The sequence below is a fragment of the Ambystoma mexicanum genome, chromosome 5q (genome assembly GCF_040938575.1).
Source record: "Ambystoma mexicanum isolate Mex_15411 chromosome 5q, UKY_AmexF1_1, whole genome shotgun sequence".
NCBI lineage: Eukaryota > Metazoa > Chordata > Amphibia > Caudata > Ambystomatidae > Ambystoma > Ambystoma mexicanum.
In genome coordinates this window covers 286,541,045-286,568,820 of record NC_090933.1, presented here as the reverse complement: position 1 = coordinate 286,568,820, position 27,776 = coordinate 286,541,045, and the positions used below count along the sequence as shown (strand labels likewise).

The window sequence follows — 27,776 nt, the reverse complement described above, 5'->3', positions numbered from 1 at the left end:
TACAGGACCATTCAAAACCTCACTGCTCCCAAACCTGCGTCACTCCTTTTTGTTGCAGAGGGTGTCAAAACATGGGCCCTTACCCAAAAAACCTATCCACCATTCTGGTTGTGTGATCAGAGTTGTATACAGTATGGATTACCCTTATAGATCACAATTAATTGGTCCTTACATGTCAGGTGGCTGACATGCCCCATTCCCCATGAAACTATTACATTGTTGCAGGGTTGCAGGATTACCATTGGACCTTGCCCCCTGCCACCCACCCCTGAATTTCTGTCCCCAGATTGGATATAACTGGTCTCCCCAGGCCTGGGACCCAGCTCTGTTCCCCGGGCTCTGTGCCTCCTTTCAAGGTAATGGGAATGACTATGTGTCCCAGTGTATCTGTTTGCAGTACCACTTTTGCCTGCAAGAGTGTTCTCCATGTTGCAACTTTAACTTGTTCATGTTTCACTTCATGTCTGTGGTGGTGAGAACTGTTAGTCTTCCCACTGCAGGTGATTACCCATTGTCTAGCTCGGCCGCATCACATGGTTGAGGACTACAAAAGGAAAAAGTAACTTACCTCTAACTGTTTTTCTCCAGCATGGGTTTGGCATGGATTCACATGCTCATGAATATTCCCCGTCGTCAGGCTGGGAATCCTCAGTAAAAAAAAAAAAAGAAAAAAAAAAAGAAAACGGATTCAGTTTTGTTTCTAAGCTTTCTTTCTCCTATAATCCAATCACTGAGCTGTGGTCATACTGCCCCCAGCCAATGACGGCCCTCTACCTAAGCCCCTCCTCTTGCAACCATCTTCAGATTTGGTAGCAGGTAAAGTGGCAGTAAGGCCAGGAGAAGAGCCCCAGAAGGGCAGGCAGGAGGGTTTGCATGTGAATCCATGCCAGACCCATGCTGGAGAACAACAGTTACAGGTAAGTAACTTGTTCCTTCTCCAGCATGGGGTCTGGCATGGATTCACATGCTCATGAATAAAGAATACATAGCAGTACACACATGCACAACCACGGGAGGTGGCAATGCTCAATATTAAGCATCTCTTACCTCCTCATCAGGCTCACCTTCAAGCGAACTGGTTGCGCAGCACTGCTTGGCCGATCTCCCTGTTCCTGGGCCTCAGTCGTGGGGACAAGAGGGAGGACATTGGGGGGGACTCCTGCACTGCACTGGGACAGTCAAAACTTGCAAACGGCAAACTTCCCCTTCAGTGGCTGTTCAGTGATTCAGCTCCTCGCGTCTACCGCAAATAGCAACACTGCGGTTCCTGGCTGTCGAAATGGACTTTCCAAGCTTCAGTGGTCCCGCACTCTTTTGAGGGTGCTCAGGCTCGGTCAGTCCTGCTTCCCATGAGTCCGGAGGATCTTCCTGGAGCTCTTGGACAACTTAAAAACAACACACACAAACTGGTGTTCCTCTCCCTGGCCCTACGGTTTCCAGCAGCAACTCTGCGGAAATTCAACCAGTTCCGAGATGGATGTCCAGGTGGCTTACTTTGGAGTGGATTGGTCCCATGTAGTTGATTGGTCCCCGTTAGGGAGAATTCTCAAAATGTGCTAATTCCTCTCTACTTTAGAGACCCGCAGCTCTTTTGCTAAACTTTGGGGCTTTGAACTTTTTTATTCTGTTTGTTTTCTGTGTTTATTTTCTTTGATATGGAGTTTTAGACAACTCCATAGGCATCATTTTTTCGTGTGTATCACACAGCACCCTCAGTGCAGTAACACAAGGAAGCCTTTTAGGCTGTCCCAAGGTTTAAATACCTTGTCTGGGATAAACTACTGTTTCCCAGAGAATGTAAAGTTAAATTGACTACTAGTCTTTTTAAATTCCTAGACTCAGCACACACTATCATCCACTAGAGTGCTGGAGGGGTTACCTAGTATCCCCTATGTCTAGAAACTCACGTAACAGTTTAATACTACCCTTTCCTATATAAATAGCTGGCGGCAGTGGTTTTCCAACAAACTACCATGATTTTTCCCGACCGCGAACAATGGTAGCTAAAAATCGCGGGAGCCATGTTTTTCAAGATGGTGCGCCCCCTTTGTTTAAACAGGTCCTGGTCTTCTTTTTTCGCCATTTCTTTTTGGAAAGGTCCTTCTAGAGTTTGTCTCTGCGCCTCAAACCAGGTTTGGTCCCTTTGTTCCTATGCCTTTGGCGGGCTTCAGGACTGAAGACCGTCTTTGGCGCCCAAGTGTCTGGGGTGGGCAGGAAGTGAGGGAGGTGCCTGAAACTCCCTGTGCTTAGTCTCCTAGGAGACCCAAATGCACTCTGGCGTGATTGGCTGGCTGACTGTCCGGCTGCACTGGAATGAATGGGAGAACACTGTTTAAAAGGCGAGTCTCTTGGCTTGGAAGGCAGAGTCGACCACTGGAATGAAAGAACCGAAGACATGCTGGAAGAGGACGGTTGCTGCAACTCCTGGACCATCGGTTTGCCCGGTGAAGCCCTGCTGCAGGTCCAAATCGCCAAGTTCATCTCGACAGAGAAGCCCTTCAAGGATGACTTCTCTCTTTGGGTTGGTGGGGCCAATCAACTGGTAAGCAACCTGGACACCATTCTCGGAGCTAGTTGTATTTTCCTCAGAGTGCTGCAGGAAACAGAATAACCAGGGAAAAGGACACCAGTTTGTGTGCTTGAAGACAGCTACTGGAATCGAAGATTTGCCAGTTTGCCAGCTTTTTGACCAGTAGCCGTGCAGCATAGGAGCCACCCAGATGTCCTCCCTCTTGTCCCCACGACCGAGGCTTGGGAACAGCGAGATCTGCAGGAACTGCTGGGAAAAGAAGTCTTCAGCTGCATATTTTTCTTCAATATAAGGTGCTGTGAAAACCTAACCGAGAAGACTTACCTCTCAATGCTAAAGTACGTGAAACTTTGGCAACTTGCAAGCCTAGTCAGCTTGTGACCCGACATATGAACCTTTCTTCTATGAACTACTTCTGAGAACCGTGGCAAAGACTTTTCCGTTTAACTACCAGAACCATTTTTGCCCATACAAGACTGTAGCCTATTGACTTTGGCCTACCTATTGCATTGAGTCAACTTCTCTGATGAACTCAAACTATTTGCACTGTTTAAGAGTAATTTAAATATTTGTTTTATTATTTTATGCCTTTTTGCTCCTACTTCAAATGCTCCGAATGCCATTTTGCTCCTCCTTCAAATGTGTTTAAATGCCTCAGAACCTGATAGTGTGAAGTACTGTAGTATAATTTTGTGTGATATTGATTGCCTCCTTTTAGTGAATGTTTTCTAACTGACTTGTAATAAATTAAGTGTTTTACCAAGAAACCTTGAGTATAAGGGTCTATCTGAATACGTGTGATTGTAGACTTCTGTGTAACACCCTTACAAGCTCACATTCCCTCTTGAGATGAGCCTGGCTGCTCAGCTCACTACCAAAAACTGTTTGGTACAGACTTATACCAAACGTTGGTTTTGCTTACACCTGTAGTCATAGTTGTGTGTAGTGGTCCCAGAGGGTATTGCATGCAAACTTTGCCTAACAGTCCCACCAACTCAAGGGGATAAGTCGTCCTTGCAGGGGCTTCTCTGTCGATGCAAACTTGGTGTTTCAGCACAGCAACAGGGCATCACCGGGCAAACCAATGGTCCAGGAGTTACAGCAGGCATCCTCTTCAAGTTCTTCTTCGGTTCCTTTGGCCAGTGGTCGACACTGCCTTCCAAGCCAAAAGACTCGCCTTTTATACAGTTCTCTCCCTTTCATTCCAGCCTAGCTGTCAGTCACCCCGCAGGGTGGCTGTCGTTGCCGGACAGTCAGCCGGTCAATCACAGAGTGCATTTGGTTCTCCTAGGAGACTAAGCACAGAGAGTGTCTGGCACCTCCCTCACTTCTTGCCTACCACAGATACCCTGGAGCCAGAGGCGAGCTTCACTCGTGAATCCCGCCAAAGACAAAACGAACAAAGGGACCAAACCTGGTTTAGCGCGCATAGTAAATCTCAAAAAGGACCTTTCCACAAAGAAATTGCTAAAAAAGAAGACCAGGACCATTTTGCCAAAAATGGCACCCTTGGGTGCTTTAATGCAGCTGTGAACGCAGCCTGCAGTAAATGCACACCACAGTAGTAAAAACGAAACCACTGCCACCCGCCTTTCAGTGAGGAAAGGGTAATATAAAAATGTTTCACGAGCATCCTATTGTAAGATAGTTTGTGCTGGGTCTAGAAAGTTACAAATGCAAGTAAAGTGAATTTCACTTTACAGCTCTGGGAAACAGTAGTTTATCCCAAAGAAGATATTTAAACCTTGGGGAAATCTAAGAGTCTTTCTTGTGTTATTGCACTAAAGGTGCTGTGTGACACAATGTAAACTATGATGTCTATGCAGTTTGTCAGGCTCCATAACCACAAGAAACACAAAGCTCAGAAATCACATTAAAATACATGATAGAGTGAAAAAAAGGGTCTCACTCACTCCAGGTTAAAAAAAAATGAAAGTCCTCAAAATCCAGCAAAGTTGTTGGGGGTCTCTAAGGTAGAAGGAATTGGCACATTTCTAAGAATTCTCCCTAACCGTGTGCAAAGTCCTTTCAGCCGGCGACAAAGGCATCAGAAAAAACAGGTAACATAAAGGGCTTGTTGAGATGAAATTCCGACGGAACATTGGGCATGAGGAAAGGGTGCGTCCGCAGCACCGTCGTCGTCTTGTAAGTCTGCTTGCATGACAGGGCCGGGATCTCACCTACACATCTTGCAGAGGTGATGGCCACGAGGAACGCTGTCTTCCACGACAGAAACTTGAGCGGAGCTGAATGCATAGGTTCAAATGGGGCCCCCCCCATGAGCCTAGTCAGAACCACAGAGTTCCATGCCAGGGTTGGAGCCTTCACCAGCGGGCTCGAACGGAACAGTCCCTTGATGAACTTATTAACTAGACGGTGCGGCCACAGAGAAGGCCATCCCGTAGATCTGGTGTAGCGAGAGATAGCCGCCAGATGAACCTTGATGGAGGCGTGAGCTAGCCCCGATTTAGCCAATGACAGTAGATAACGGCAATACTCGAGGGGCCGTGACCCTCAGATGGTTGATCTTCTGTGAATGGCGCCAAACAGTAAAGCGCTTCCATTTGTGTTGGTAGCATTTTAAAGTAGATGATGCCCTGGCCTTGGCGAGAACCTCTTAGCAGTCCGCCAGAAGATCGTAGCCACGGAATTCTAACTCTGCAGGAGCCAGACCTTCAGGTACAGTGGCCCCGGGTCGTGGTGAAGGATTGTGCCTCCTTCCCTGGCGAGCAGATCCACGACCACTGGCAACTTGACTGAAGGGGACACCTATATACGGAGAAGGTCTGGGTACCAGATCTGCCTCAGCCACACTGGTGCGACGAGGATCATCCTGCATCGGTACCGTCTGAGTTGATTGATGACTCTAAGAAGCAATGGAGGGAACGCATACAGAAACAGGCCTTCCCAAGGCAATGAGAATGCGTCCTCCATGCTCCCAGGCTGGAGGAATCTGCTGACCAATCTTTGGCACTTGGCGTTTGTTGCGGTTGATCTGGCGACTGCCCCATTTGAGGCAAAGGATGTCCACTTGATCCTGCCGAAGTTCCCACTAGTGGCAAGAGTGCAGCTCCCAGCTGAGAGAGTTGGCGCAGGTGTTCTCTACTCCTGCCAGGTAAACAGGATGAGGAATATCCCATGGGCGACAGCCCAGTGCCTCCTTGGAGAGTGTTGGAACTGGTGCCCCCTGCTTCTGGATGTAAAACATTGTGGTGGCATTGTCCGTGAAGACCCTCACCACCTTGCCCTTGAGACAAGGCAGAAACGACATGAAGCCCCAAAACACTGCCCGCAGCTCCAGGACATTGATGTGTAACGTCTTCTCCTCCAGCAGCCACAGGGCTCTAGCATGAAGCCGCCTGGTGTGGGCGCCCCTTCCTTCCATGGAAGCGTCCGTCATGACCGTCTCCTGGTATGGGGGCTATGGAAGTCCGTGACTCCAGCGATGTTGGAGCACAAACCCCACCACCTTATCGCTCGATGGACCTCTTGGTCGAGCGCGATCTTGTCCAGGAAGCCTCCGGACACCTGGACCAAATGGGCATTGAGGAACTCTTGTAGAGGGCGCATCTGCATCCTGCAGAGCCGGATCATGCATATGCATGACAACATCATGCTGAATATAGACTTGCTGGTCCTCACTGTGGTGGCCCTCATTGTCAACAGCCATTGTACTTTGCCTAGGATGGCCGATATTCTCTCCTCCGACACCAGGTAGGCCACTGTGTCGAGTCTGGATCCCAGGAACAGCGTGTCCAGCGATGGAGTCAAGCAGGACTCTGCATAATTCACTGAGCGCCCCAGTTTCGTCACCAGGTGGACGCAGTGTGGTCGACGGCGACCTCCCTTTATCTGGTTCGGATGAGCCAGTCGTCCAGCTAAGGGTACACGTGGATCCCTTGTAGTCGTAAACAGGCCGCCACTGGCGCCAGGCACTTGGTAAAGACTCTGGGCGCCGAATTTAGTCCCAAAGGAAGAGCCTTAAACTGGTAATGCTTCCCTTGTAGGACGAAGCACAAACTTGTGGTGTCCTTTGTGGATGGGGACGTGGAAGTAAGCGTCCTGTAGGTCCAACGACGACAAAGTCTCTCTCCTCCAGCTGGCTGAGCACATGCTGCAGCGTGACCATCCTGAAATTCTGGGACTTTATATATTTGTTCAGTCATCGTAGGTTGAGAATGGGCCTCCATCCCCGGTCTTCTTTCATATGAGGAAGTACCTTGAGTAAACTCCAGAGCCCCGGAGCAGCTTTGGAACCATCTCCATCACCCCTTCTTTAACATGGCCCAAACCTCCAGCAACAGCTGAGGGATGTGGTTTTCCTGCAGGGCCACCAGAGGTATTTGAGGACACCTTTGTTGGAACTCTAGTGTGCGCTCGTGGGCGAGAACATCCAGCACCCAACGGTCAGTGGAGATGGTCTCCCATATGCCGACGAAGTTTCCTGGCCGGCCCTCCACCGGGGTGCACGGGTGGGGGCCCAACATCCTGGCCAGTTCAATCTTGCTTGTAGGTAGACGGGCCGCCTTGAGGTCCCCAACAACGACGGCGTTCACCCCCAAAGGCCATGGAGCAAACTCTGTTGGCTTCCCGGGTTGAGGAGTGGGAGGGCTGGCAGAAGAGGAGGAGACCCCACCATAACCCTTCGAAGACCAGCTAGACTTCCCTCCTGAGAAAAGAAAGGACGGTTGTCGTTGTTGTAGCATGCCTAGTGCATGTGCCACCTCTGTGTCTGTTTAGACAGCCAGAAGGGATTCATCCACAGCCTTCCCTAACAGGTTGCACCATCAAAGGGCATGTCCAAAACCCTTGTCTGGACCTCCTGCCTAAAGTTGGTGGCCTTGAGCCAGCTGCGAAGGCAGATGCTGTTTCCCATCTGGCAGAAAAGCTGTGTCCGCAATGTCCAGAGCCACTGTGATGGTGTGGTCCGATGTCACCTCACCTTCTTGAAGGATCGCCAAAGCCTCTACCCGCTTGTCATCAGTAAGGAAATCCAGGAGAGGCGCCAGCTTAAACCACAGCTCCCGGTCATATCTGGCTACGATTGCAAGGGTGTTGGCAGCTTTGACCGTCATCGCCGCCGAGTAGATATCCTTTCTACCCATAGAATCCACTTTCTTCCCCTTGTTGTCCAGAGGGGTGGAAGTTGAAGACACCAAACTCGACTTCTTCCTGGTGGCCACCGAGACCACCCAGTCTGGTGACGGTTGAGACCGTAAGCACTATGGTGCAGAGACCACCACCCTGTACTTTTTCTCCAGCCGGTCTCTCTTTGCTAGGGCTGTTGATGGGTTCTTCATCAGAGCCAGCCCTTCATCCCAAACATTGTTCATGAGTGGGACCGAAAGGATGGTCTTCCCCTTCGCCTCCTGGTGCTGAGATAAGAAACCTTCCTCCTTTTCCTCCGGCGTCAGCTGGAAAAGATCCAACTCTTGGGTGATCATTGCATGGAAGGATCCTAATTCGTCTGGTGGGGAGGTCCTCGGCGGAGGCGACGGTTGGTCCTCCATCCCGCTGTCGTCATCCGTGCCCGTTGTTTATGTGCCCGTGTGGGGGGAGAGAGGCGATGGGTGGCATGGAGGTGTGGGATGCCTCTTCCTCTTCCTCTTCTTGGCCAGAGGTTCCACCGGTGTCAACGGGGTGGCCGGAACTGGTGCCAAGAGAAAGAAAACTCAGGGTGGCTATGTTGAACTCTTCTCTATTAAAGGGGCCTCACACACTTGCTCCAGAATCAGTTGAAGCAGGAAGTGCAGAGAGAAAGGTTTGCAGTACCAAGGCACTGTGGGAGAAAGTTAGGGAGTCAGATGAAGGGAGCTGCTGGGCCTAGTCACAGATCTGCCAAACTGTGTGTAAGGATTAGCACCACAAATGCGTATTTAGCACAAGGAGGATTCTAGATCTGAAAAAAATAACTTCAGGAAAGACTACTGTGGAGAGAACGTATGGATATCTGACAATAACATGTGGATAAATACTTTGGTACATGAGACGTGGATCAATAAAAGCAGCACAAAAAACAGTCCTAAATGTTGTGCTTAAAGGTTATCATGAAGTGTCTTTTTCTGTGTGGTTTAACAGCTGAAGACAAACTAGAACTTGATGACCATGCCATCAGCTTACTAGGTCTTGGAACACTGATCTTTGAAAAGATTACTTTAGTAAGATGACACAGACAGGCATAAGAATGCACAGGGTTTGTATGAGTACTTTCCCAAGAGTACCCAACTGGTTTGACTATTTGCTGGGGGAATATCAGCAGTGAGGGAATTTGGTGGAACCGCCCTATCAGTCAGCGACAGAGGGCTTTTACTCGTAAGGGTTCTTATTGTTGACAGTGAGAGTGAGCAGCAGCCCAGTAGGAAATAAGAGAAGGGTACAGTTGGGGTGCTTTAGCTTTAATGTATTTTCTGGTTTCCTCCCCATCTCCGCTGGTTCTACTCCCTCCAGAGCACTATCTAATCCTTTTCCCTGGCACTCTGTTTCAGGTGTACTCAAACCAGGGTGGCCAAACAAGTTTTTGGAGCAATGCACTCGCTAATGTAGGGATCTGTAGAGCTCAAGAGGTGATGCAGGATTCCGATAGATTCACATCAATAGAAAGTAAGAACTTGTCCGTTATCATAGAAAGCAGATACCTCATTGGGTGCAAATAATGGACTACTGTGGAGGACATAAACCTGTGGTCAAAATGAACAAATGAAAGATCCTGGGTAGAGGAGATTTTTCCTAGCCTTCTATGAAATAGTTATAGATAAAATGTCAAAGGTTTTAGGGAAACATGCCCTGTAGTTGAAAAAGGGTCAGCTAAAGAACAAGAAAACCAGTCGAAGATCCTTGGAAAGAACCAGGGACACGCCACAAACAAAAGAAAAGGCTCTCCTGGTAGAATGGCGAATCCTGGAATTCTATGTTACTTAAATGCAGACAGCTAATTTCTTAAAGATTATACTGCTTTCCCCATCCAGAATAAACACAGCAAAATATTTAGCATCCTTCTAATGTCATATGTCAATAGCCAAGAGGGCACCCATATCCCTGGCTACAAGCAGCTCTGCAGCAATTGGTAAGGACAGCAAGGTGGGAACCAATAAATTTGCTTCCCATTAGGTGGAATGTTGCGCCAACCACAGCGAAAGTAAATGGTACTGAAACAACTTCAGAACACTCCTTACAAAAATGGTAAGAGATGTATAATTAAGATACAGAACACCACCTCCAAGCACATACTGTATTCCGATGTTCCTTAATGGTTACCAGCGATCCTTTATAAATATTTAGATTAACCCGTATCTGCATGGAACCATATCATCGTTACACTGCATTTCACCACATCTGTTTTTAATCCATGAACAGATTACTATCCCTGCCATTTATTTGCATGGGCTCTTCCACACGTTCACGGTCCATTTTTATAAATAATGTATTGTCCAAGATTACTTATAAAGCCTAATCCTAATCTCACATCACTCCCATGTGAGTTTGGTATGGATTCTAGGAAGAGCTTACACTAAGCAGCAGGGTAGGTTTTCTGGACGTGTAAGTGGAGATGCATATTCCTCACATTATACTTCTATGTTTCGCGGGGATAAAAGCTTGGAAGAACTTTGATGGTTAAAGAACATGTGTCTCGGACCTCAGTAGCCTCTTGATGTTACTTTATACCTCCTTTCCCATTTTTGTTGGCTCAGGGATGTGTACACGTAATTTTAGCAAGCACGCATGTAACTCTTACCACTTTCGGGGACCATTACCAACATTTCTAAGATCTGTATGGAGAGATGGGCAGCTTTGACAAAATAGTTCAGCTACATTAAAATGAAGGGTTTCCCTTCCACCACTTGATTGCAGCTTTTAATGTTGGCAAGCACAGCCTTCACTGTACTGCTAGCTTTGTACATGGATAACAATTGTGCATCAAAATAGCAAGAACTTGTCCTATAACCATATAAAAACAGCATCTACGAGTGGACAGTAAATGAAACATTTAACTAGTCATCCGTACTGCATTTTATTTTTAGAATTCAAACATGTAAATAATTGAAAAGCACATCTATTTCACTAACAGATCACTAAATATTCGAAAGATAATTTATACAAAATCCTGACAATTTAAATGACAAATGTATCCATTATTGACAATTTACCTCTGGAAGCACGTCTTCTGATGCAGAAAAAAAGTATGTATAAACAATAAGTTCTGAAGCAACTTCTATGTATTTTTCCTGCCAATATATAAACAGAAATATAATTTGTAACACTTAACATCCATCATATAACCATTACTAATGTAACATTCCATTGATGAAAATGTTTTCATCACAATAAAAAGAAATTAATGTTGAATTCATATAGCACTTATGAACATTACTAATCTAGTTAGTCTTTTTCCAACACATGCATTCTTGTGAAACCTTACAAAATATTACATTCCCATTGGAGCAACACAAACATTTTCCAACGCTAGTTCTGAAATTTCAATAAATAACGATACAAATGTTACTAAAAACATGTGCAGATGTTATTCTCAAAACAAAAGTCGAGGGTCACACTTTTCAGAGTGCTTTGTGCAAACTAGCTCCAGCCTCTAAGCAGTGGAATGATGGGTGTTGCTAGTATCCAAATTAATGGCATTCAATGAATTATCCTGAGATAAAGAGCTGAGTAAGTTCTGCATTGGTAGATCATCACTGAACCAGTTTGGATAAAATATGATAGTTATTATCTTTACTTCGTTTAGACCCTACTGCACTTATTTCAAATCCCATCTTGGTTAAAAGAAAACGTTTTGACAATGATTGGTGTGAGACGTTTCAAAAAATATGCACATACTCACTTTATAAGGATTACTGTCACTTTCACAGGAAAATAACAATATTAGCCAGATATATCTCACTTTTCCATTGCTATAAAGTTGTGGGTATTTATATAAGATTTAAGTGTAATATACTGACTACCCTGTAATGCATGGCACCTAGAATATGGCTAATAGAGAGCTCTAGAACCTGCCAACTGTGCAAAAATCTACTGTATCGAAACAATCAGTGCTGGTTTGTGAAATTACGAGACATGTTAAGCACAGATGTGTTGGCCAATTTAAAGATTTTGGCGTCAGTGAAAGAGATTACATTCTTTGGTCAGAGTTAATGATTAGAAATAGTATAACAAAGTTGTGGCTTTTTACAGGATGGTAGTAAAGATATTTGAAATGTTAGGTATCCAAATTTAAACGAGTTGTACCAGTTGTTTGAATTTCTTTAAGTTTTACTGTTTGAAAGTGATGAATTATATGTAAACAAATTTTCATTTTTAAATAGTAAAACGGTTTTATATTTAAAACCAAGTTGCTAATGTTATGTTGATTTATACCGTTCAGTAGTACAACCCAGGGGAAGTCCCCAGGCCGTGGCTCTGCAAGAAAGAGGACAGGGTTGTTTACTGGGGGTAGAGGGATAGGATAGGTCCAGGACCAGGTTTTGCATTGCAGAAGGGTTGAGTGTGTGCACTGGCTTGTTGTACATGTAAGGGTGAGGCCCAATGCCTGCAATGTTTGTTGTGAGTGACTGTTATGTTGGGTGTGTGTTTATGTGTTTTATCTGTAAATTAACTGGTATTTAAGGTTGTGGTTGAGCGCACTGGCTTGTGTATCCATATGGGTGAAGTCCAATGCATGGGTTGTTTGTTCTGTCTGAATATCTTATGTAGGTTGTGTGTTTTATGTGTTAAATTGGCTGGTATTGAAGGTTATAGTTGTGCGAAATGGCTTGCTGTGTCCGTAGGAGTAAGGTCCAGTGTCTCTGGTTGTTGTATGCAAGTGTTAGTTATGTTGGGTGTGTGATTGTAGTTTGGCTAGCCAATGGCCATGTATAATACAAAGGAGGTATGTAGGAGGGGAGGAGGAGAGGGGTGGTTAGTGCATTGGGTACTCTCAAAGTTCTTCTAGGTGGCTAATCTTCACAATTGTATCTAAAAGTGACTCAAGTTATGTTATGTTGAGTTATACTGCTAGATTTCATAGTTCTTTCTAAATAAGACACATGGCTAATAAAAAATAAAAAAATTGGTAGAAACACGTGACTACCAGCTCATGACCCATCATTGTGGATGTGAAGCCGACACTACTGCTTTTCAATGCAGGACAAACTGTTGCAGCAGGTGATACAAGATACTGACGCATTTCATTATTAGCTTGCCCTGCAGATGTATACTACAGGTAATTTATTTTAATATAGGCTTCAAGAAGTCCCCAAGAGTAAAATATGACAACAATGGTATGTAGTATGTATTTCTTACGGCTTTGAAGGGATAATGTTCTACACACAAGATAATCTAACAGCCACACTTTGGTTTTAAAAACAGACCCTCTATGATATTATTTAGCTGTCCCTTTGGCAGCTTGACAACCTGTAGGCTTAACCCAGAAAGAGATGCTGAGGGATTAGTAGATTGAAACCACAGAGCAAAAGAGTCATGAGATAAATAACATTCACAAACTGTTAAGAACCTATATACTATCTACTTAGAAATCATGAAACAGATAAAAAAATAAACAAAGATGCCACAAAAAGGATAGAATACTAGTAACTACAAAAAGAAATGTGGGAATAGGGACTTTGAATTTTAATCCATGTTAAGCAAATTTAAGCGTGGACTGAGTTTACCTTCTCGGGCTCACTCTTCACCACACACAAACCTATGTGGGCCTATTCATTGTTCTAACAGTGTTGCAAAGATATTCGAGAAGAATGTGCCCTACAAGGCCTTCATACCAGACTGGCTCCTGGTGTGCAGGTTATCTCACACTGGCCAAAGCATGACCCCCGCCGATCCCCAGGTGACCAGGAGTTATAGCCCGTATTACTGACTAAAACTAAGACCCCAGAATTCCATGGCACCAGGTGCCCTTTGACCACCAACCCCAAAGTAACAAGTACTGAAATGTTCAAAGAGGACTCACAAGGCACATCTGTGAAGGGACAATCATGTGATTTGTATTGCGAGGTACTGGGAGGCATACAAAATAGTTCAAAATGAGGGTGGAGAACTTGAGGACACATAGCGCGGAGGGGAGGGAGTGAAATGTGTGTGTGAAGGTTAGAGTGCCCCAGAACCACATTTGTGCCCGTCATAAGGCCTGCCAAGTGCACAATATGAGTGATAAAGTAGTCGTATGGTGGGAGTATAATGAATTTGACCTTCGATGTGAGAAGATGATGATCACAGCAGCATCCACGTGACAGAAGACGGACGGATTGGGCTGGAACCAATGGCCTGGCATCCGTTATGGAGCATGTATAGGCACACAACAACCAGCTGTGCAGGATTTTACTATATGTATTGCATCATGTATGACGATGTGTTCCTTTATAAGATCCTACTTGTACTGCTTCTCGGCAGAAAGTTCTTAGCAGAGGAGTTATTTGCTGTTGCTCTCATCTGCGTATGAGATTAAAACGGGTTATTCTTACAAGATCGACTTGGGCCTTTCTTCCCTAGCGGGTTGTATTCTCTCTGGTGTGAGCATTCAGGGACTTGCCTTCACCATCCTCTAGAAGATTAAATAGCAGCATTTCCTTCTCATTTTGACTGGATGAAGGAGCTGTGCAATATTAAATTGTAAATGTACCAAGAAATTTAGCTCACAAGTTTCCCTCAGAAATATGAAGTACAGGAGGTTTTGGCACGTACCTGTATGCTCATTTGCCAAAGTAATTGCTCTCTCAATACAAACAATGCTACCATCTCTTCTTTGAAATTACAACTAGTAGTCATAGAGAGCATTAAATTGATATCCAACAATAGCTTTGCCAAAATTATCACTGCACCCACCTAAATCTTCAGAAAGTACAACTTAAATTAAGACTTTGCTTTCAAAGTACAACGTAATACATTAAAATGTGTCCCCCTTTAAAGAATAGCAAATTTATGTTCTTAGATTCACTGATAGGGATGTGTGATATATGTAGGTTTATGAAATTTCATACCAATTGTTTACATATGATGGAAATAATGCCCTCACATATGTCCATAGAGTAAGGCAAACCGTGTTGAAGGTTATGTAGTTTTGTTTTGAAAAAAAAAACACAAATAATTGACATTTTGCTTAATTGCGAAAATTAAGCTATACATACTCTGGTATTCGTATTTCTGGCAGGACGATTAGGCGCGGCCAGTTCGGCGCGGGCCGATTCGCCACGACCGATTTGGCGCAGGAGCGGGGATGTTTTGGCGCGGGGGGGAATTCCCATTGTTTTGCGTGGTACAGTATTTTAGTGTTTTAGTGTACCGCACCACAGATTGCGTGCAGGGGGCTGGTGTCTGCGCACAAGCATTTTCCAATTAATCTCCGAAACACAGCAGCCTTCAATTATGAAATTCATATTCCAAGGAAATCCATTCTGCATAAGAAGATGGCCGGGAGCAGGACTCGCACACAGACTCTGCCGGCACAGGAGGAAAGGTTCGCGCGTGGCCTGGCTCCAAGAGCAACATGGCTGAAAACCTTCTTGCAAAAGTTCCAGACGAGTGAGGATCCGTGCTATTTTTTCACCAATTTCGAGAGGGTCGCTCGCAACGCCCAATGGCCCATTGAGAAGTGGGGCCACTTCATAGCCCCCTTGCTCACCGGCAGTATGCAAGGGGCTTATCAAGCGGCTAATCCAGCAGGGAACACTGAATATGCAGAAATCAAGCGGTCCATCCTTGAGCGCATGGGCATGGATGATGAGGCCTACCGGATCAGGCTCAGGGAGACAAAATGAAAACCTGGGGAAACGCCCCGCCAGTTGCATTATCGGATTCAAGATTTGACTGAAAAATGGCTAAAACCTTCCAGCAGCAGTAATCAGGACATGGTGGATAAAATAAAACTGGAGCAATTCACAGAAGCTCTACCACCGACGATGCAAAGATGGGTGAGGAAACACCACAGACCAACCCTGGCAGAAGCCATCAACATTGCCTCAGCCTTTTCAAAAAGCCGGTTCAGTCCGAATAACCCCGACTGATCCCTTTTCCCCGAAACACCACCTTGAAGACACCGGGAGCAGCAGAACCAAGGCCGATACAAGGAGACTCCAAGCCCCTGCCGCCATGGCCTACAATAAGCAGACAGCCTCAATGTTTTGACTGTGGCGAATGGGGCCATATAGCGAGGTTCTGTCAAAAAAAAACAAGCCTGCTGAACCAATGGAAATAGGGTTTTTTCAAGGAAGAGAGTATCGGAGGAGCCGTGAGCCATACTTCCTGGATGTGCGTGTGGATGGAACAACTCGACAAGCTCTTCTCAACAGCAGAACCGAACAAACTGCAATCAGACCGGAAGTAAGTGGGGAGAAGATCGGGTGGGAGGTCCCAATCCCAATAAAATGTGTGCATGGAGACACTAAGGCATACCCCTCTAAAGAATTCACCATAGATGTAAAAGGAGTAGAGTCCAAAATGAAGGTTGCCGTTATGCCTAGTTTGCCAGCCCCGGTTCTTCTGGGGACCGATCTCACATCCTTCCGGGCGTGTGTAAAAGAAATTTAATGGTTACAGACAGACGCTTTGTCTCGTATGGAACTAAGACCACCCATCCCAAGGTCTCCCAAGAAAAGCAGAAGTGAAGTAAGAAGGGAGAAGGTAAAGTGGTCCGAAGGACAGAAAAACATGGGGGTCATAGACTGGATACCAGATGACAGACATCCTACTTTCCGAGAGGAGCTGATCACAAATCCTACGCTGAAAACTACCAGGCCATTAGTCATCCAGAGAAGGGTACAAGCTACCCATGGTTTAAGTCCTCAAAAGGCCTGTTATATCGGGTAACCAAGGATAATAGCAACACAGAGGTAGAACAATTACTGGTACCCCTTGGGTTCAGGACCACTGTCTTGAAGCTCGCCCACGATACAACAACAGGTGGACATTTGGCAAGGGAAAAAACACAGGAGACGCTGTTAAAAAGGTTCTATTGGCCAAGGGTATTCAGGGATGTGACCAAGTACTGTGAAGAATGTGTTGTTTGTCAGAAAACCAACCCAATACTACCTCCCAAAGCCCCTTTATGCCTCTTACCCCTGATAAAGGAACCCTTTTTCCGAATAGGGATGGACATTGTGGGACCCTTAGAACCTAACAGCCACGGCTACCAATACATACTGGTGATTTTACACTACGCTAAAGGTTACCCAGAGGCCTTCCCAATGAAGGGAATCAGTGCGACGCAGGTGTGTAACCTGCTGGTACCTTTTTTTTGTAGAGTGGGATTACCAGCCGAGATACTTACAGACCAAGGAAGAAACTTCATGTCAGGGGTGATGCGGCGAGTGTGTCAACAGCTGAACATCAGACATATACGTACCACTATCTACCACCCACAGACAGATGGTCTGGTAGAACGATATAATAAGACTATCAAACAAATGTTAAATAAAGTAACCAAACCCATGGGCACTAATTGGGACAGAGCGCTGCCATGGGTACTGATGGTGTTAAGCGACAACCCGCCCGCAGTCGTCCACAGGATTCTCCCCTTTTGAACAGTTGTTCGGCCACAAACCTCGAACCGTGTTGGACGTGGTTCGCAGGGAGTGGGAAGATCAAGAGGAAGAAACCCAACTCACCGACTATGTTATCAATCTACGGGATAACCTAACCAAAATAAGAGAACTGGCCAGGGAGAATCTGAACCGGTCTTAGTTAACTCAAGAGAAATATTATAACCGTAATACCAGAGTAAGAATGTTCCAAAAAGGAGACAAGGATTTGGTGCGGTTACCCACGTCATACAATAAAATGTTGGCTCAATGGAGGGGTCCTTATACCGTACTAAAAGTACTTGGCCCTGTGAATTACCTGATCGAGCAACCAGACAGAAAAGAACCAACCAAGAATTATCACGTTAACCTCCTGAAGGCCTGGAAGGAGTCAAACAAAGATCCAAAAACGGTGCATCTGGTAAATCACGAGCTACAGAAAAATGAAACGGAACTCTCTGCACTTCAGACTGTTCGTTGAGGTCACAACCTAACAGAAGAAGAAAAAAACAAACTCATGGAAGTCCTTAACCCTGTCAGAGAAGTTTTCTCCTTCTTCCCGGGCAGAACAACATTGGTAGAATATCAGATCAAGACCATACCAAACCAGTTTGTCAGGATAAGACCCTATCGACTTCCTGAAACCAAAAGGGCGGTGGTACAGGCACAAATAGAAGAGATGCTAAAACTGGGGGTTATTGAAAAATCAACAAGCCACTGGTCTTCCCCGATAGTCCTGGTGCCCAAACCGGATGAAACCACCAGGTTTTGTATGGACTATCGAAAACTTAATGAGATTTCCACCTACCAGGCCTACCCCAAGCCTCGTATAGACAAGTTATTGGAACGGCTCGGCGCTGCTCGATATCTGACCACGATAGACCTCACTAAGGGGTATTGGCAGATCCCCTTAAGGAAAGAGGACAAGATTAAAACAGCCTTCTCTACTCCATCAGGATTGTATCAGTTTAGGGTCCTACCTTTCGGACTTCACGGGGCTCCCGCCACGTTCCAGGCATTGATGAACCAAGACCTGACCCCGCATAGCGACTACGCTTCGGCGTACTTGGATGACATCATAGTGCTCAGCAGTAGCTGGGAAGAACATCTGGAACATCTAAAGAAGGTCGTGAAGGAGCTGGGCGAAGCCGGTTTAAGGATAAACCCAAAGAAAACGACCATTGGGGCCCAACAGACAATGTATCTGGGGTATCTAGTAGGTGGAGGAAAAATTCGACCACAACTGGATAAAGTCGAAGCCATTCTTAAGCTATCCATGCCCTGCAACCGTAAACAAATCCGTGCTTTTTTGGGCTTTGTAGGGTATTATAGGAGGTTTATACCTCTGTTTTCCTCAATAGCAGCCCCGTTGACAGAAGCACTAAAGAACACCTATAAGAAGGACATACACTTAGACCAAGAAGCCATAGGGGCATTCAACCACTTAAAAAAATCCATCTCAGCCCTACCAGTCCTGTGTTATCCAGACTTCAAAAAAAGTTCTTTATACAAACCGATGCCTCTGGTTCCGGCTTGGGAGCAGTGCTTTCCCAAGGCGCTGAAGAGGATCTATACCCCATTGCCTTCATCAGCCGAAAACTCCTACCACATGAGGAATCATATTCTACTGTGGAAAAGGAATGTTTGGCTATAAAATGGGCTATTGAGGCTTTAAGATATTATCTCTTAGGCCGGTCATTCACTGTGTTCACTGACCATGCGCCACTACAGTGGTTGGCCGTACAAAAGGACTCCAATCAGCGAGTGTTAAGGTGGTTCCTCACCCTACAAGAATATCACTTCAGAACGGTACATAAGCCGGCAGGTTTCCAGGTGGTTCCGGACTACCTCTCCAGGAGTCTAGATCGACCCGAACGGCTCGAGACCTCAGGGGGGGGAGTGGGGGGTTGTGAACAGAACATAGGAATACCAGCAGTAGCAAGCCGAAGGGGAGGAACAAAGCAAAGCCCAGAGAAGAGGGTTGAACAAAACGGGGAGGCGCTAACATGGTCACAGGCGACCGAGGGCCGCGAGCCATTGGAAGGCGGGATTAGAGAAGACCTGAATGGAAGAATCCCGGCCGTACCCGCTCCCCTGTACCCAAGGAATATAATGGCATGTAAGCGAGGTAACTTCAATCAGGCGGTTAATATTTCCCAGCAGCTGCTAGAATACCTTCTAGCAGTTCCGTTCCCAGGACAGGGGAAAGACACGACAGGTATAAGCGTGGGGATATCGGGGTACGGAGCTACCCGCCAACACTCACCTTCCATAGCTCGTTTCAGCGGCCCCACAGTTGCGGCAATGCCGACCCACGTGGAGACCGGCGTTCCTCTCCACTACCCGGGCTTGGCAAGCGAGGCACGGAGGCAACCTTTGTTACGAAAGGAAGGGGGTGGGGCTTATGGGAACCTTTATAGACAATCTAAAGAAAACATCCCTGATTGGTTCACAACTTTCCAGCCCATATATAAGGTGGACCCAAATAACGGACTGGGGTGTCTGCTCCATTCCCTTGCAGGTATCCGAGAGAGAAGAAGCAACAGAGGCGCTATGGGTTTACGAGGACTAGCTATACGTGAAGAAAGCCTCCCCTTACTACAGAAGGAAGAAAGAATCCTTGTTTGAACTTTTTTTTTGATGAAGCAGAAACCTTTTGTATACTGAATAAAGGTATTTTTAGTTCAACCATCCTTGCTGCCAGGTCTCTCCTTACATAAATCAATCGCATACCAATTAATGGTGATTAAAAAGGGAAGTCCAGTTTTCAGCCTCCGTAAAAGAGCCAGTCGCTGAAAAACCGTTGCCAGGCTGCATCACCTTCTGATTAAACTACAAATCAATTGATCTTTATACTGTTTGTGTGCGCAGTGTGTTTGCAAAACAACCCTGCTTTTTAACACTTACCTGGTGGACAACTTGGCAGGCTTCCACTCCAGCATTCGCCTGCAGCCCATCCAAACCATACAAATTTGCTTGGTCCTTGCCCTGAACCCCGCTGTCCTTTTCTGCCAATCTTTTGCTTTTATATTTTTATCAAATGAGATTAAATATGAATAATTGTAATCTTTATATGCCAACACAAATTGTAGAGTTTCTTTTAAATGGTACTTTTAGTTTATGTGTTGTAGGCAGGTCGGGCCATTCATGTACCTCCACAAGCCCTGCCATCTCTAATCTATGCATTTATTCAAATAAAACCCTACCAGTACAAAGGGGGAAATCGCAGCCGAGAGGAAATGACTGGGCTCTTTGATGTAATATGGACAGTGGACAAGGGAGTATGGGGTAGCCAGCTTAAACTAAAAGAGGGGTTCCACCAGCGGTTCATGTTCCCCTGCCCACACCCTGCAGACAAGGCATTCAGGGAACTTACAACAAAGGCTAAAGACACATGCTACAGTAAGATGGATTGGCCACTTACAGGAGGCTAGAAATTGAATAAATCACTGCAGCAAAATGACTACAAAACGGGACAAACCCCTCCCCCCCTTAGTTGAATCATCTTTGAATTCAGAAGGGAGGACTTTGCTGGTACTTTATTGGGGTACAGTCTGCCTAAAGCCATGAGCCATGGAGGTGAAGCTTTCCAGGGAACGTATCACTGCTTCCCCTTAAACACGTCAAAGGAATATTTAAAGTGACCAGCTATTTTGGACAAGGCCTGCCTGCAGCCTACACACTGGGAGCCAGGATTCTGCCTACTGGAAATGGCAGCTCTGCAAGTGCACTCTGGTAACCTTCCTGTTGGGAAGAGCAGAAGAATTCACCTTATCCTCCGAGAACCAGAACAGGGCCTCACAGCAAGCCGGGGACCTGCTGCTTGAATATTCCTTCCTGCTGCTTGTACACTGACACCAAGGACTCTGCTGTTTTGGTAAAACCTGCAAGTGTACCCAGGCTCAGCAGGCACACATACTTACCTGGTCAAGAGTAAGAGAACTTTGACTTAATCTTTCCTTTATTACCACTTGAGACATTCTGGTTAGTGACTGCACTAACCTCCAGAAGACAGCTTGGATTTATCTGTGATTCATCTGAGCCTATACTTGCCTATAAAGTGTTGGAACTGTATCTTTCTTTTTTTAAACATGTTTTTATAACCATATCTTTCACAGAAATTGCCTCTTGCACTGTTCTTCTTGCACACAATACTCTTTGCACCAGGATAGAACTCACTTCATTAGTGCACATTGGTACCGTTGAGGCTTTTCCAGTGCCACATGCTTGCCTTGGGAAGAGTTAAAATTATTGCTTTCTATAAAGACTTTGGGAAGTCACCAGACTATAAATGAAAGCATGTAATTTTAATTTGCATCCTTGAAGTGCCTTAGTGCACGTTGTACTCCTTTGTGAAGTCACAAGAATACAACCACTATATAGTTCACTTGCATGCTCTGCCAATTCTGCAGCATTGCTCCCACCAAGTTAGACTCAGCCTGCTCTGTGGCATTTGCAAGCTCTCACCTAGTATTTTACTCTTTTTTTATGGGTGAGCTTTATATGTCTCTCCATAGTATATGGTCGACGTTATAGTTTCCTACAAATTTTGGGCTTAGGCTGGGTTGCCCCTACGGGCTCCGCTGTTAATTTCTCTTTCATGTACTTGGGTGAACCACAGTCCCCAAGTAGTAAAGAGGGTTTTTCATCCCCCTTTACATTTTATATAATGAGCTAGCACACCCCACCTTATGTGGAGTGCTGGGGGGGGGTACAATGTATCCACTTTCTTACTTACCTGGTAACATTTTGTTACAATTGCAAGTTTCCTTGAATGGCTGGTGGCAGTGTTACTACTTTTATGACGTTTGAGTCTTCATTACTGTTAATTCAACCTCTGTAATACACAGAAGGCCCACCATTTTGCTAAATAGTGGGCTCCCTTTTCCACCATTTCTTGTGTGCTTGCTGTTTCAGAGGTCTTCCCTTGCCATTGTAGGTAGGAAAGACCTCAGTGGCTGTTTTGGCTTCGGTGGGAATCCTGTGGATTCCCCACCCAGGCTAGTGTCTGGTAAGGCAGAAAGCGAGAGAGGAGTCCAAACCTCTGCAGCCCTTTGTCTTTCACCTCGCCTGAAAGGAACAAACTCCCAGTGTGGGGCTGGCTGTCCCGATCAGACCGCACCTTGCTGTAAAATGCAGGGAGAGTTAGCAGAAGTTGTGCTCTAGTTCCTGATAAAAACGCCCACCAGGAAGATGACAAGTCGACTACTAGAGCTGAAACCAAAGAAGACGAAACGACGCCCGCAGCGATTTCCACCAACAAGAGAGCCTGCTGTGTAATGGGAGCCTTCCGTTACCCTGTCTTCCAATCGACCTTGGGATCCCTAAAAAGGTTACACCAACGCAGAGCCTGATGAAGTCCACTAGACTCGAGAAGACCTACATTTTGAGGCATCCCACGTTGTGCTGCGACATTGCGGGGTGTTAGGTAAGATTGTATGCAGTGCCCTTTGGGTGCACTACAACAACCTTGACCTCCTGGCAATAGGGACTCAACCTTTGGTAGAAGTCTGAACTACACAGGTTGGTAGTGTGGCTGAGCAGCCAAGCTTATCTCAAGAGGGGTCTGTGAGCAGTAATGTTGTGACACAGTTTCACAGTACAGTTATCCAAATAAACACTTGCACTCAAGGTTTCCTAATAAAACAATTATTCATTTATTTCACAGTCAGTTCTATACGCCTTCTTCAGAAGGGAGCAATATATATGTAACAATTACAATACATTTCAAAAACACACTGTTAGTTTCTCTAAATCAGATGATACCCATTTGGGATGGCACACAGACACTTCCTACACCCTCAGGTGACTTAAATAGCTAGGACACTGTGGACATTGATTTATCACTTGTACATTTAGAGCAGTAATGAGTTTGGTGCCAAAGATAGAATAGAGGACTAAAACAAAGGTTAACAAAATAATTCATAAACATATAAGTACTTTTAAAACCTTCCACTGTTCAGTAAATTAACCCTTTCCTGGGGAAAAGATAAAACACAGAGTCAGAGGTAAGAAGAGTCACTCAGGGAGCCAGGACAGCCAATGTTAATAGCACAAAATCAAGGGGGACTGAAGATCTTCTTTGCAGGTTGGTAAAAGGTCTTGCACAGCATTTTTAGAAATGTTTGTACAAAAATAGAACACTTGAAGGGCCACAAGCTGGGATACTTGTGAAGGGCAAAACGTTGGCAACTCTGAAAGGTAAACAAGACAGGTCTGAACTGAGAGCAAGTAAGGTTACACAACAAGAGGTAAGTTCGCTTAGACTTTACAGTACCTCTGGTTAGAAGAAATGGTTCCAGCTGGCTTCTGTTCATGTGCAGCTCTGAAGATCCTGTTGTTCCTGTGCCTCAGTCGTGGGAACAAGATGGAGGACGTCTGGGGACTCCTGCTCTGTAATGGAATGGTCAGCGGCAGCAATGGGCAAATTTCAATTCAGCGGTCCTTCAGTGTTTCAGTTCCTCGCGTCTGACAGTAAATAGCAACACTGCGGTTCTCGGCTACCATTTCAGACTTTCCTTGCTTCTGGGTCCAGCACTCTGTTGAGGTGGCTCAGGCTTGGTCAGTCCTGCATCAGGGAAGTCAGAAGGATCTTCCTGGTGATCGGGTCCGTCTTAAAAGCAACACACACAATCTGGTGTTACTCTCCAGGGCACTTCGGTTCCTGCAGAAGCAGCAGTAGAAATACAACCAGCTTTGAGAGGATGTCCAGGCGGGCTTACTTTGGAGTTGAATGGTCCCACCAACCCAAAGGGAGAAGCTGTCTTTGCAGGGCTTCTCTAGTCGAGGCGAATTCAGAGCTTCAGCAAAGCAGCAGGGCTTCACCGGGCAAACCAAGGGTCCAGGAGTTGCAGCAGGCGTCTCTTCCAAGTTCTTCTTCGTATTCCTTTGTCCAGTGGTCGACTCTGCCTTCCAAGCCAAAAAGCCTCGCCTTTTATGCAGGTTTCTCCCATTCATTCCAGCCTAGCTGTCAATCACACAGCAGGGTGTCTGCCCTTGCCGGAAAGCCAGCCGGCCAATCACCTTTGAGTGTATTCCTGTAACCAAGGGGATTAAGCAGCACAAGGAGTTTCGGGCACCTCCCTGACTTCCTGTCCCTGCCAGGCATACTGGAGCCAGAGGCGGGCTTCACTCGTGAATCCCTCCTAAGGCAAAATGAACAAAGAGACCAAATCTGGTTTGGCGCGAAGAGTAAAACTCAAGAAAGACCTTTCCAACAAGAAATGGCGAAAAAAGACGACCGGGGCCATTTTGACAAAATGGGCACCCATGGGTGCCTTACTGCAGCTGCAAATGCAGCCCGCGGTAAAAAACACACAATGGTCGTAAAAAGTAAAAACTGCCACAAGCCATTAATTGTAGAATGAGTAACAAACAATGTTACATGAGAAACTAGACAAAGGGGATGCTAAGTAACCCCTTCAGCACCCTATGGTAAGATAGTGGGTGGTGGGCCTAGAAAGTTACAAAATGTAAGTAAAGTCGATTTCACTTTACTGCTCTTGGAAACAGTCGTTTATCCAAGAGAAGGTATTTAAACCTTTGGGAAATCTAAGAGACTTCCCTGTGTCACTGCACTGAAGGGGCTGTGTGACTCAATGTAAAGATGATGCCTACGGAGATTGTCAGACTCCAAAGTCAAAAGAAACACAGAATAAATCACATTAAAATTACATGAGAGATAAAAAGTCCTAAAGTCCAGCAAAAGAGCTGGGGGTCTCTAAGGTAGAAGGCAATTAGCACATTTCAGAGAATTCTGCGTAACGCGGGGCTGCAATACCCCAATACCCCGTGACCTCAAGGCATCATGTGGTGTATGGTTTTTCAAATTCTAAATTGAGCTTAAACTTTGGTGCCATCCTCCTGGACCTCCAGAGACCTTAATCAAGTCCAATAATGCCCCTCACCAGAGTGCTGGCCCTTACAAACAAAGAGAATCCAATTGCCGATATTCAGTCTTTTTCTGGCTCCTGAAAAGGGTGCCAAAACCACAGAGCCACATCCAGCCATGAAGAAACTCTTGCCTGGAGCCTTCCCCGTTGATCCCTGCTGCAGAAGCCCTTCCAGTGCCCAGTCTTCTGTTTTCATGACAAGGAATTCAGCAAGTAGGTTTTTGGCTGCAGATCCTAAAGTCTCCCCCGTTGCAACCTCCTCTTCTTTGCTCGGTAAACCGTGTGCAGATCCTCTTGCCTAGAGCCTTCCCCGTGATTCCTGCTGCAACCTGTCTTCTGTCTTCATGATAAAGGAATTCAACGACTGGGTTTTTGGCTGCAGATCCTGAAGTCTTCTTCCTGCAACTCTCCTTCCGTGCCAAGGTACTGTGTTGGCTGGGGTATTTACTTACCTTAAGCCTCTGATTTCTGTAAGTTTTGGGGGGTGTTCTTGTATTTGGGAGTCCTCTCATCCAGTTCACCCAGGCCCATTACTTAAATCCTCCTAGGCTATCTTTTCTGAAGCCCCTGGACCCTAACTAACTTTAAAGTGAACTACTTATTTGTTGAACAGTCTTCCACAGGAAGTCTGATTTATGTCTGCAACAGAACTTTATCTCACCCTACCTACGGCGGACTCCTAGACCACCAAGGTCCCTTTTCTGTCCCAGAGCGAACTCATGCAATAGAATAGGGAAGGACTGGATAAGACATGCATTACTCACCGTAATAGCATTTCTGATGATTGTATCTGCTTAGATTCACATGCTGTTCATATGGTCCGACATCCAGTGGTAACCACGGAGTATTGCATCTTGTCTTTCGGGGACTGAAAGGGACGTCGGCATAGGTGTGTCTGTAACACTATCCCTACCGTGAGGTGTGTAGCACCCAAAATCCCTCACACGCCGAGGTCCCTCCGATTGTATTTTTTCTGCCATGAAGGAGCCCAAGGCTATAGTGAGTGAGTACATAAAGAGAGAAAGTAGTAAGACATCTATGTTCCTTCCACCCCGAGCGGGGAGGTAGGGAGGGCACATGTGAATCTAAGCAGATATAATCATCAGAAATGCTATTACGGTAAGTAATGCATGTCTTCTGATGCTTGTTAATCTGCTTAGAATCACATGCTGTGCATAGACTAGCAAGCAGTACCCAGAGTTGGAGGTGGGTTGTGAGAAGGAACAGTAGAGAAAAGATGTCTTAGTACTGCTTGTCCCACCTGAGAATCAGACCTAGAATGAGTGTCTAGGCAATAGTGTTTTGTAAAGGTGTGTGCAAAACTCCAGGTTGCCGCTTTGCAAATGGACTCAAGAGGAACATTTGCAATGAATGCTATGGATGCCCCAGTGCCTCGAGTAGAGTGTGCTCTAGGCTTGAAGGGCAGTTCTCTCTTCGCAAGAGTGTAACCTAGTGTGATGCATTTGACAATCCGCCTTGAAATTGCCGATTTAGAGACAGGATCCCCTTCTATACCAGCTGCCACTGAAACAAAGAATTGTTTAGTCTTCCTTAGTGATTTAGTTCTTTCCAGGTAAAACAAGACTGCCCTGCGCACATCTAGTGTGTGAAGGCTTCTTTCGGCCATGTTAGTTGGGCTCTGGAAGAAAGTGGGTAGTTCGATTGACTGGTTCACATGGAACTTACAAATGAATTTAGGCGCAAACCTGGGATGTGTGCGTAGAACTACCTTATCTTTGTGGACAGTAACAAAGGGGTCTAATACAGGCAGGGCCTGTAGTTCGCTAACTCTTCTGATAGAAGTGATGGCCACTAGGAAGGCTGTCTTGTAAGTCAGATCTTTCAGACTTGCTTTACGCATAGCCTCCAAAGGAGGTCCCATGAGCCTGGTCAAGACCACATTCAGGTCCCACAAAGGGGGTGGGTGAGAGATGGGAGGATAAATCCTCTTGACACCTTCCATAAAGGCTTTAATTACTGGTATTTTCCACCACAATACTTTTTGTTGTGATGTGGTGTAGGCTGACAGAGCAGCCAGGTGAACCTTCAGGGAATTGAAGACTAACCCCGAGTCCAGCAGATGGGTTAGATACAACACAATGTGTGAGGGTGAGCAATCGATGGGATTGACGCCCTTGCAATTGCACCAGAGGACAAAACGTTTCCATTTGCTGGCATAGCAATAACATGTATTAGGCTTTCTCGCTTCCCTGAGTATGTCCATGCATCTCTGAGGTAGTTGCAGGTGTCCAAACTCTATGATCTCAAGAGCCAGGCTGCTAAATTCAGAGTTTCTGGGCATGGGTGTAGGGTCTCCCCCCTGTCCTTAGACAGCATGTTGTACGGGCAGGGCAGCTTGACTGGTGGGGAGAGGGACATTTCCATCAGGTGAGCGAACCAGGGTTGGCGGGCCGACATGGGGGCCACCAGTATCATGGTGACTGGTTCCTGGTGCATCTTGTGCACTATCTTTTTGAGAAGGGGAGTCGGGGGGGAAAAGCGTAGACAAATGTCCCCGACCAAGTTATCCAGAGACTGTTCCCCTTGGATCAGTTCTGGGGGTACCTGGAGGCGCAGTCTTGGCATTGGGCGTTCTCCTGAGTAGCAAACAGGTCAATCTCTGGGAAACCCCATTCTGCGAAGATGTTGGACACAATGTCTTCGTGCAGTCGCCATTCGTATTCTTCTGGCAGAGGAAAATCTCAGCTGAGTAAGTCTGCCAGAAGATTGAGTTCCTGTGGAACATGTTGGGACAACAAAAACATCTTGTGTTTGAGAGCCCATATCCAAATGTTTTGGTACAGCTTGGATAGCCCTGCAGAGTGAGTGCCCCCCTCT

General features: G+C 46.0%; 1 protein-coding gene across 1 annotated transcript in view; it reads right to left on the bottom strand.

Moving 5' to 3' along the window:
- The window catches only part of TMX3 (thioredoxin related transmembrane protein 3), a 495,045-nt gene that overhangs the window by 221,746 nt on the left and 245,523 nt on the right, over nt 1–27,776 (bottom strand). The window contains exon 8 of the mRNA XM_069620785.1: nt 10,675–10,752. Within this exon, the coding sequence (XP_069476886.1) occupies nt 10,675–10,752 (78 nt within the window). The remainder of the gene's footprint in view (nt 1–10,674; nt 10,753–27,776) is intronic.